The sequence below is a fragment of the Sus scrofa genome, chromosome 17 (assembly GCF_054392235.1).
Source record: "Sus scrofa isolate SSC_HxYL_T2T_F1_AM1 chromosome 17, Sscrofa_HxYL_maternal_Yorkshire_Landrace_v2.0, whole genome shotgun sequence".
NCBI classification, from domain to species: Eukaryota; Metazoa; Chordata; class Mammalia; order Artiodactyla; family Suidae; genus Sus; species Sus scrofa.
The window spans coordinates 20,707,738-20,719,820 of NC_139399.1; the positions used below are offsets into that span (position 1 = coordinate 20,707,738).

General features: G+C 37.8%; 1 protein-coding gene across 12 annotated transcripts in view; it reads left to right on the forward strand.

The window, feature by feature from the left end:
- The window catches only part of LOC146395162 (ankyrin repeat domain-containing protein 26-like), a 149,272-nt gene that overhangs the window by 21,027 nt on the left and 116,162 nt on the right, over nt 1–12,083 (forward strand). For 11 of the 12 annotated variants that reach the window (XM_085004356.1, XM_085004358.1, XM_085004355.1 and 8 more), the window contains one exon: nt 1,138–1,207. In XM_085004356.1, coding sequence (XP_084860482.1) covers nt 1,138–1,207 — 70 coding nt within the window. Of the gene's footprint in view, nt 1–1,137; nt 1,208–11,449; nt 11,655–12,083 lie in introns of those variants that run through there. The other variant, XM_085004361.1, reaches the window with a different exon arrangement.

The following is a 12,083-nucleotide window of genomic DNA, read 5'->3' on the forward strand; positions in this document are numbered from 1 at the left end:
GGAGACGGACCTTGAGCCCTGCAGAAGAGTGACCTGGGAGAGGAGCCTGTAGGAAGGAAGATGTAGAGCGATACACAAGAAATAGAAGCATAGCTATCCGGACTCCATTTTTTATAGTCCTCTCTCTCCTTGGGTCTCTGAGTGCCTGGGAGGGTTTTGAAGAGCTAGCTAGTTTATGTGGACCTGAACCACCGCCAGGGCCTGTATGGGAAAAATAATTAGACTTTATAGTTTTTAACGATTCATCTCTCTGGGAATAGGTTAGCATATAATTAAGCCTATGCATTTGTTCTGTGACTTTTCATTTTCAGCTACACCCTCCGCATATGGAAGTTCCAGAGCCAGGGTTTGAATCCAAGCCACAGCTGCTCCCTATGCAACAGCTGTAGCAATGCTGGGTCCCTAACCCCTTGGGTGAAAGGGGGAGCTCCTTTCTTTGACTTGCACACATTTCAGGAAACTCCCTGTTTTAGAGTAAAGGGAAGGCATGGGGCCTTCTTGATAAATTTTTTTCCTGCCGAAAGACAAAGATTGCCTTTTTTGACAGACACAGATTAGTCTTTGAACCAGGGGCAGGCAATAGAAAAGGAACATTGCATTTCTCCACCTTGTTTTAGGTCAAGTTCATGCTAATTCAAGTAAACAAAATTTATGTCACTCATGAATTGGATTTTCACCTCAGTGTTAGGACATTTGGTGAAAACAAATCATTCCCAGATTCTGCTAGTATATTGGCTTGCACTCTCTGCTATGGAAACTAAGAACAGGTGGTTACTAGATGTTTCACAGGTTGGGAGAGGTGGAATCAGAAATTGGTAACTGAAAGATGTTTTAAAACAGAAGCCACATTTTAATTATGTTGGGAATATCATTTAATCCATAGATGGCCAATCTTATTATTTTTGTTGTTATTGTTTAAAGAAATGAACTCAACTCTACCCAGTATTCTGTGAGAACCTGTATAGGAAAAGAATCTGAAAAAGAATGGATATGTGTATATGTGTAACTGAATCACTTTGCTGTACAGTAGACATTACCACAAGTTTGTAAATCACCTATACTTCAATTAAATATAAAAAATAAGGGGAAAAAAAAGAAATGAACTCACTCACTTTCTTGTACACATTTGCTCTAAAGGTTTTCCAACAGACCTGGTGCTGATGATTCATGGCTTATATCAGAGAAAGTCCTTGATTCGGATACCGAGGTACGGTGCTCTTGTAAATTAGTTTCCCTGCTGAATTTGATTTTGTGTGGTATTTACTCTGTAAAATTTAACAGTGTTCTACCTATCATTACTTTATGTTTGTAATGGCAAGTTGGTCAGAGCAAACCATTTTATAAGTATGACCAGTTGAGGGTTTTTGTGTGCTTGTTTGTTTTTATTTTGTTTTTGGTTTTTTTTTTCCTTTGGTAGGTAGGGGTAAAAAAAAGAATAACTAGAAAATATATAGTGACAGGACAGCTGTTTGGGGAAAAGCTTTCCCACAGTGGAGGAAATACGAGATTTCCTCAAGGATAAGGATTGTTACTATGACTTTTAAACCACACTGACATGAGTTTTACCATAGTCATGCCTAAATGAAATCTTTAGTGGATACAGTTACTTACTGTAATAAATATGGAATCTTCCTGGAGCCTTTTAGTTTCAAAACTATACAGCATGTATCATCCAGGTTTTTTTGTTTTGTTTTGTTTTTCCCCTTGGACACTTTTTATGTTAGTATCCAAAGGGTTGTTAGGCGATTGCTTGTTTGTCTGTGTTTTTCTCCACTTCTATCTTTGGTTCCGCATTAAGACTGAAAGAATGGAATTCCCTGGGGGCCATGCAGTTAAGGTCACTGCTGTGGTGCAAGTTCACAACCTGGCCCAGGAACTTCGGCTTGCTGAACTTCCTTCCACAGGTCCTGAATGTGGCCAAAATCGTAATTTTTTTTTAAGACTAAAAGCATAGTTGAAACGGTGGAAATTTAGAAATTAAAATTCTATTTCTCAAAATCTGTATTTATTATAAAGGGATTCCATTTTATTTTCCAAATCTTTCCTTTAAGAATATATTCAAAATTCTTTTTCTAATTGAAGAATACATGTTTTCTCTAAAATAACAACCAGGTCTTGAAGCAGTGTCTTAATAACCATGTGGTACACCTTACAACGTCAGAATTTTTTGGACTGTAGCTTTTACAGATATCTACTGAGAGTCCTTGTGTCACATTCTAAAATTTCAGATTTCAGATATTTTGTATTATAGTGATGTCAATATTTATTTTCAAGCCCCTGCCTCAGTATAAACTGCTAGAGATTGGAAACATCATTGTCCACCTCCTGGAACACCTAGAATAAGGTCTTGGAGTTCCCGTTGTGGCACAGTGGAAATGAATCCGACTAGGAACCAAGAGGTTGCAGGTTTGATCCCTGGCCTTGCTCAGTGGGTTAAGGATCTGGTGTTGCTGTGAGCTGTGCTGTGGGTCATAGAAGTAGCTCGGATCTGGCGTTGCTGTGGCTGTGGTGTAGGCCAGCAGCTGTAGCTCCATTTCAACCCCTGCCCTGGGCAGCTCTATATGCCGCACAGGTGTGGCCCGGTGTGGCCCTAAAAAGCAAAAAAAAAAAAAGGTCTTGAAAGTAAGAAGCATTTTAATATTTTTTGAATGTGAATGAGTCCATAGACAGATGGAATTTTGTTACAGGTAATGTAATATGCATAATATATCGTAATTAAATCCATTTCATTTCTGAAAATGTGACTTCAAATTTATACTCCATTTTAATGTTTACAGTGCCTATGTTCGGTTGAGTTATGTTGCAGAAGTATGTCATAAATAACAAGGACATAAATAAGAAATATGTGATAAATGAAAAAACGGTTACACTATCTTTCTCAGTATCCCAATTGTAATTTTAGAATTTGGAATTAAAATTCTTGATGTTCTTTTCAGCTCCATCTCATGTTGCACTAAATACATCATTTTCAACCATTCGTTCTCCTTAGAATTCTTGTTACCCGTTCCTTCTCCAGGTGGAAAGTTGATGTGTTAGGAACAGTTCTATATCTATTTCTCACTCTCTCTCTCGTAACAATTTACAGCATCCAGCGAGTGATAGATGATCATGTTCAACTACATGAATGACTTATTTTACAGTGATAAAATTGAAGTCTTTATTACAGTAGAATTTATTTCTTATTTTTTATTTTATTTTTATTTATTTATTGTTTTAATTGTTATGTCCCCAATACAGTTTTTTTTTCTGCTGTAGAGCATGGTGACCCAGTTACACAAACATGTACACATTCTCTTTTCCCACATTATCCTTCTCTATCATAAGTGACTAGACATAGTTCCCAGTGCTACACAGCAGGATCTCATTGCTAATCCATTCCAAAGGCAATTGTTGGCATCTGTTAACCCCAAGCTCCCAAACCACCCCACTCCCTCCCCCTCGGCAACCACAAGTCTCTTCTCCAAGTCCATGATTTTCTTTTCTGTGGAAAGGTTCATTTGTGCTGTACACTAGATCCCAGTTATAAGTGATATCATATGGTATTTGTCTTTCTCATTCTGACTTACTTCACTCAGGATGAGAGTCTCTAGTCCCGTCCATGTTGCTGCAAATGGTATTATTTTGTTCTTTTTTATGGATGAGTAGTATTCCATTGTGTATACATACCACATCTTCCTGATCCAGTCATCTGTCGATGGGCATTTGGGTTGTTTCCATGTCTTGGCTATTGTGAATGGTGCTGCAGTGAACGTGCAGGTGCATGTGTTTTTGTTGGTTTTTTTTTTTTTTTTTAAGGAAAGTTTTGTCCGGATAGATGCCCAAGAGTGGGACTGCTGGGTCGTATGGTAGTTCAATGTATAGTTTTCTAAGGTACCTCCATACTGTTCTCCATAGTGGTTGTACCAGCTTCCATTCCTACCCACAGTGCAGGAGGTTTCCCTTTTCTCCACACCCCCTCCGGCATTTGTTATTTGTGGACTTAGTAATGATGGCCATTCTGACTGGTGTGAGGTGGTATCTCGTGGTAGTTTTGATTTGCATTTCTCTACTAATCAGGGATGTTGAGCATTTTTTCATGTGCTTGTTGCCCACTGGTACATTTTCTTTGTAGAAATGTCTATGCAGGTCTTTTGCCCATTTTTCTATTGGGTTGTTGACTTTTTTGCCATTTGGTTGTATAAGTTATTTCTTTATTTTAGAGATTAAGCCTTTGTCAGTTGCATCATTTGACACTATTTTCTCCCATTCTCTAAGTTGTCTTTTTGGTTTCCTATGCTGTGCAAAAGCTTTTCAGTTTGGTTAGGTCCCATTGGTTTACTTTTGCTTTTATTTCTGTTGTTTGGGAGACTGACCTGAGAAAGTATTGTAAGGTTGATGTCAGAGGATGTTTTGCCTATGTTCTCTTCCAGGAGTTTGATGGTGTCTTGTCTTATATTTAGGTCTTTCAGCCATTTGGAATTTATTTTCCTGCATGGTGTGAGGGTGTTTTCTCATTTCACTGATTTACATGCTGCTGTCCAGGTTTCCAAGCAATACTTGCTGAACAGACTTTCTTTTTCCCATTTTATGCTCTTGCCTCCTTTGTCAAAGATTTGTTGACCACTGGTGCCTGGGTTTATTTCTGCATTCTCTGTTCTGTTCCATTGGTCTGTCTGTCTGTTCTGGCACCAGTACCACACTGTCTTGATGATGGTGGCTTTATAATATGGCCTGAAGTCTGGAAGAGTTATGCCTCCTGCTTGGTTTTGGTTCCTCAGGATTGCTTTGGCAATTCTGGGTCTTTGGTGGTTGCATATAGATGTTTGGATTGTTTGTTCTAGTTCTGTGAAAAATGTCATGGATACTTTGATAGGGATTGCCTTGAATCTGTAGATTGCTTTGGGTAGTAAGGCCATTTTTACAGTATTAATTTGTCCAACCCAGGAGCATGGAATAGCTTTCCATTTCTTCATGTCTTCAATTGCCTTGATTAATGTTTTATATAGTTCTCAGCAGAAAAGTCTTTCACCTCCTTGGTCAGGTGTATTCCCAGGTATTTGATTTTGGGGGGTACAATTTTAAAAGGTGTTGTATTTTTGTATTCCTTTTCTAATATTTCATTGTTAGCGTACAGAAATGTGACAAATCTCTGAATGTTAGTCTCACATCCTGCTACTTTGCTGAATGTGTTGATCAGTTCAGGTAGTTTTTGGGTTGCATCCTTAGGGTTTTCTATATAGAGTATCATGTCATCTGCATCCAGTGACAGTTTTAGCTCTTCTCTTCCTATTTGGATGGCTTTTATTTCTTTCATGTGTCTAATTGCTGTGGCTAGAACTTCCAGTACTATGTTGAATAACAGTGGTGAGAGTGGGCATTCTTGTCTTGTTCCAGATTTCAGCGGGAGGGCTTTCAGCTTTTCTCCATTGAGTAATATATTTGCTATGGGTTTGTCATAAATAGCTTTGATCATGTGAAGGTATGTTCCTTCTATACCCACTTTGGTAGGAGTTTTGATCATGAGTGGATGTTGTACTTTGTCAAATTTATTAATTTTTTAAAACAATCATTTCTTTTTTTCTTTTTAGGGCCACACCTATAGCATTTGGAAGTTCCCAGGCTAGGGGTCACATCAGAGCTACATCTGTAGGCATATGCCACAGCCACAACCATGCCAGCTGCAAGCTGCATCTGTGACCTACACTACAGCTTGCAGCAACATGGGATCCTTAACCCACTGAGCAGGGTCAAGGATCAAAGAACCCACCTCCTCATGGCTACTATGGTGGGTTCTTAACCCACTGAGCCCCAAGAGGAATTCTAATAGTAGTATTTACAAACAAATAGTTGTAGAGCAATACAAATCAATGTTATTAAGGATTCACTATGAACAGAAGCCTATGTTTTATATTTAATATATTTTGATGTTTTTATGAAGTTGCTGGAGAACTGTATATACGTATAAATTACATACCTTTTATATATAATGAAAACATATAAAATAGAGGCTTTTGATTGTAGTATATCCCTAACAGTACTGATATATTAATGATATAGTACATATAAATGCTGAAATATAGGTATATTCTCCACATACTTTATTATTCTTCTGTTTTCCTTTTTTCTTAAGTTTGTGTTTCACTAGTCATGTCTCATATGTCCTTTCTTCCTCCTCCCCCACATTTACCCCAACGTAATTTGTCCTTGCAGACAGTGTCTCTTCTTCTAGTCCATCTCTCTCTGTCTCTCTTGTGAGCATGTTTGGTTATGACTTTCAGGCTAAGATATATGTGGCTTTCATAGACGCACAGTCACTCTTCATTTTTTCCTCACCTTCAGCCTTAGCTTTTTGACAAACGGAAGAGAAGCAGCTATTGCTATTTGTAGGTATAACCCATCTAAATAAGATACTGCTAAAAACCAAACTCTCCTGTTTCCCTCACAAGAGATAATTCATGCACATATAAATCATGCAAGCACATTTGCAAATACAGCAGTTAATTTCAGTTTCTTAATGTTAGTTTTTTCAGTAGTACTCTAAGTCACCAGGACTAATTTTTTTCTATTTCCTTTTTTTCTGAGCACTTTGAAATTATTTTATTTTTAAATTTTCTCTATTTTCTATCAAGGTATAGTTGATTTACAGTATTCTGCTAATTCCTGCTGTACAGCAAAGTGACCAACTTATACACATATGTACATTCCCTTTCTTCTATTATCTTCTGTCACACTCTGTCCTAAGAGATTGGAGATAGTTCCTGTGCTGTACAGGAGGATCTTTTTGTTTATCTATTCTAAATGTAATAGTTTGCGTCTATTAGAAGGAAGAACTTGTTTCAGATTTCAATTAAGAAAAGAAAGCTAAGTCCTGAACAGAGTGCTCAGACTCTTCTCGATGACATGTTGCTGAAGACGTATGAAGGACGGAAAGAAAACTTGATCTTCACCTTTTTTTTTTTTTTTTTTTTTTTTTGGCCATGAAAATTCATTTTAATTGGAATTTCTTTATTTTTAAATAATCCTCACTTTAACTTAATAAGATGATGTGTTAGATTTAGTCTAGCAAAACCTGTATTCATAGATAATGCAGGGTGAGCATGTTTTAGGCCCTATCAGATTTATTTCAAATGAAGAATTTTGGGCCCTTCTGCCTCTTGTGGTTTCTACCTTACCGTTTGGTGAAAACTTAACTTATTAACTACTTTTATCTTACTGTTTGGTATAATCTAAGTAGGTGTTTTCAATCTTTTGAGAATAAGAAGAGAGGAAATAAATAATCAATTTATCTAGTCTTTCAACTATTATAATCTCTAATTATGTACTTGAGGTTCTTAATCTCTACTCATTACATGAAAAAAATCTTAAGCTGCAATTTGTTTCTCAAAGAAAAACAAGTATATAGAGGTTTTCTCTGGAGAGTTCTGATTTATTTTTTCCTAATAATGTCTGCCCATAATGGACACATATGCACATATCAAATGAATGAGATCACGATGTGTGATTTTTTTCTAATATAAACTACTTGTTACTATAAAATCACAGGATGGAAAAATTACTAGCAGAGTATACATAATTATCTCTGGAAGAGAATTTTTTTACTTTCAAAACATCACCAGCAATAGGTATACTTCATGTTATTTTGAGAAACTTTTTTTTTAATAATTTTTTTATTTTCCCACTATACAGCAAGGGGGTCAGGTTATCCTTACATGTATACATTACAATTACATTTTTCCCCCCACCCTTTCTTCTGTTGCAACATGAGTATCTAGACAAAGTTCTCAATGCTATTCAGCAGGATCTCCTTGTAAATCTATTCTAAGTTGTGTCTGATAAGCCCAAGCTCCTGATCCCTCCCACTCCCTCCCCCTCCCATCAGGCAGCCACAAGTCTCTTCTCCAAGTCCATGATTTTCTTTTCTGAGGAGATGTTCATTTGTGCTGGATATTAGATTCCAGTTGTAAGTGATATCATATGGTATTTGTCTTTGTCTTTCTGGCTCATTTCACTCAGTATGAGATTCTCTAGTTCCATCCATGTTGCTGCAAATGGCATTATGTCATTCCTTTTTATGGCTAAGTAGTATTCCATTGTGTATATATACCACATCTTCCGAATCCAATCATCTGTCGATGGACATTTAGGTTGTTTCCATGTCCTGGCTATTGTGAATAGTGCTGCAATGAACATGCGGGTGCACGTGCCTCTTTTAAGTAGAGTTTTGTCCGGATAGATGCCCAAGAGTGGGATTGCGGGGTCATATGGAAGTTCTATGTATAGATTTCTAAGGTATCTCCAGACTGTTCTCCATAGTGGCTGTACCAGTTTCCATTCCCACCAACAGTGCAGGAGGGTTCCCTTTTTATTTTGAGAAACTTTATTATCTTCAGTATTTCTATTGTTAAACTAACATGTAAATTCTTTCCTATCTCAAACTCAGAAATCTTGGTAATAGTATGCTGATCTGAGGAGAATTATAAAAAGTGTGAATTTTCAGAGTTTTATATTCCTCTCATACATGAAAGTAGTACTAAAATGTCCCATAAATCCACCCATAATCACATAAGCATTTACAATTTACAACTGGCCTTTTAAGATTCATTTTTTTTTCAGTCTTTTGTCTTTTTAGGACCACACCCGTGCCATATTGAGGTTCCCAGGCTAGGCATCGAATCAGAGCTGTAGCTGCCGGCCTATGCCACAGCCACAGCAACACAGGATCCGAGTTGTGTATGCGACCTACACCACAGATCACGGCAACTCTGGATCTTTAACCCGCTGAGCAAGGCCAGGGATTGAGCCTGTATCCTCATGGATGCCAGTCAGGTTCATTTCTGCTGAGCAACGATGAGAACTCCAAGATTAATTTTTTAAAAGGGTATTCTTATAGCATCTTAATTTGGTGTTTTTAACAATTAAATCTTTTCTTTAAAGTTAAAAATGCTTATTACTATAATATCCCAGAAATGAGTATTTGTATATGTTTATGAAAGCGTATATTTTATATCCTTGAAAGAAATGTTGAAATATGTATTTGAAAAATTGAATTTCAATAGTTTTCTTCTTTTGCTCCTGTTTTATTTTCAAAATTTCAGAATTCTGTGTGTTTGCATTATTTAATTATACCACGTTAGTATATTTTGCAGATATTTCTCTTAACATCGTATGCTTTTCCTGAAAAAGTGTGTCTATTTCTATGCCAAATGTGTTCATCCAGATCTTTCTTCGAAGTCCCCTGAGTGCCTTAAGTTTGTAATGCCCCAAACTGACAACCTCGTTCCTTTATTATATATCAACTTGGTAACCAACAAGGATCTATGGTATATCAGAGGGAACTATACTCAATATTTTGTAATAACCTATAATGGAAAAAATTTGAGAAAGAATGTATATATAAAACGGACTCACTTTGCTGTAACCTTGAAACTCATACAACATTGTAATTGACTATACTTCAATTTACACAAAGACGTTGGGAGTTTGGGCAGTGCCACAACAGGAACATCGGTGTTTGGGGAGCCCTGGGGCGCAATTTGGATCCCTGGCCAGGCACAGTGGCTTAAGAATCCAGTGTGGTGGCTGTGGCATATTGAGACTCAGATATGATCCCTGGCTCTGGAACTCCATATGCTAAGGGGTAGCCAAGAAATAGAAGAAAAAGAAAGCGAAAGAATAGAAAAGATTTGTCCCTGAATCTTTCCTGATTCTTTGCACATACTTCTGTCGTCCTTTTTCCCCATCCTAGTAAAGAGCATCACCGAAACACTGAAGCAAGAAAAATCTGGACTCCAACCCTCCCTGAAATCACTGTATGCATTTACTCACAAGTTCAGTATTTTCTACCTGCCTACATTTTTTTCATATCTTCTTTCCATACCTTACTGTCTCACCTGTAATTTTGAAATACACTTCTTCTAGTTTTGCTTCCCTGGTGGTCGGTCAGCCTTGCTGTTTCTCAACATTGCTGCCAGACTCACCATTCTATAATGTGTTTGTGATGATGTAACTCCCCTACCCATCTGTGGATTCCCATCACATAAAGGAGGAAGTTCATGTTCTAGGAATGATACCCCCTTCTTTCGGTTTGGTTCTGATCCTTGAGTTTTGTCTCTCCATACCATTCCCACTGACTGTGTTCTGGTTGTCCACATGACTTATGTTGTTTCACGCCTTGTCCTTTTGGGCAGACTGCCTTTTCTAGAATCCCCTTTCTCATCCCCACTCTGCCCCTCGTCTGTCTTCTCAGACACAGCCCTGTCTTGGCAGCATTTCCTGCGCTCCCCAGATCCAGCTGACTCTTCTCTCCTTTATATGTAGTCTACCATATTCTGTTACTTTGCAAGATTCTCCTAATGAACCCCCAGTGTGTTATAGCTCAACCAAGGCTTAGAAGTCATAAGGACTCGGTGTGGGTTCAGAATTTAAGTGTATCTAAAATCTAAAGCATTACTGCAGATAAGCCTGTGGCCAAATCTGTGTTACTTTGATAATATATAGATATGTAAAACTCCTAGTGTGATTCAGAGAGAAAACAGCTTAAATTGTAATTTTTTGCCACTTCCTCTGTGAAAAAATAGTGCCTTGAGACTTAAAACTGCGATTACATTTGGATTATCAATTGGATCTAGATCTTCAAGGAACATATCTGGCGAAATAAAAGCCTGACGATAATAAAGACTATGTCGGGTCATGATAAACAAGAGTTTGGTGTAGAGATGTTTGACTAAGTACAAACCACTTTGGATAGTCAAAGTGGCATGCATTGAGTACCTTTATGGCAGTATTACCTGTTCTAAGGTGACAGCTCTGAAAAGAGGTAAGAAGGGCCTGATCTCTTAGACATAGGCAGCTGCTGCAGAGTGGTGCTGCGCCCTGCTTGGAGTCCAAAGACACAGTAGCATCCTGGTTCTATCACTTACTAACTTTGGGATCTTGGAAAAGCTTGTCCAACCTCTTTGAGTGTCAGCGACCTTGTTCATAAAAATGGTACTGATTCCTGCCTTTCAGGTAAGTATCGTAAATGGATGTGGTAACAAATGTGAAAACACATTGTGCACTGTAAAGGTTGCAGTTAAGTAATGTAAGACAACGTGATCACAGTGGCAGAGTTCCTGTTACGGTGTACGGGTTAGGGATTCGGCCTTGTCTCTATGATGGCACAGGTTTGATCCTCCCCCTGGAAATCCATATGCCTTGGGTATTTCTGAAAAGAAAAGAAAAGAAAGAAAAGATCACAGTGGCAATTAGCGGCTTCCTGAATGTTGAGGGTATTTTTTGTTTGGGTATTTTTTTGGGGGGGGGCATGTTTGCAGCATGTGAAAGTTCCCAGGCCAGTGATCAAATCAGTGCTACAGCAGAAACCCGAGCTACAGCATTAACAAGCCTGATCCTTACCTCACTGTGCCAGAAGGGAACGCTGAGGATACCTTATCCAACCTGAAGGAAACTAAAATGATAGTGGTGTTAAGAATGGGAACGTTAGAACAGGCATCTTGACTTCTAACTTGGGCTGTGTTAGGTTTCAGTAGACTATGACCAGAGATTTCCTACAGGTAAATATTGCTTTGGTACTTGAGGCCCTCTCAAGATCTTAAATGTTTTGACCTTAAACAATTCCTACAATGATCTGTTTCTACTCAGCAGGGTTTATACTCCATGGTTCCTTTTCAGGCCAAGTAAGTTATTTTAACGTTAAATGTTTTTTCTAACCTTGGAAATATTTCAAATTTATAGCGGATATACCTCTTAAAGAGCTTGTTTAGATCTATGTATTTTTACAATATCCTCTTCTTTTGGTTGAAATTGAAAAGTAGGGTTATGTGTTAATTCTTTGTTGAGATGTGCGTGTAAGTCAGTATTTTGTTAGTGAAAGTTTTTGCTCTGGCTTTCCATGGTCTTGTTTCCAAAGTCAGTTGTCAAATGAGAATAAAAGATCGTCTTGGTCTGGAGAGCATATGTGTCAAGTTTTCTATTTAAAGGTTTGTGTTTTCCATCCATGCTTCTGTTACATTGAAAGGAGGAAATTACAAATATTCAGTAGGAAACTCAGGTACTTTCTTAGAAAGAGATGAGGAAATCTTTATGCAGCTCATTATCAATATTAA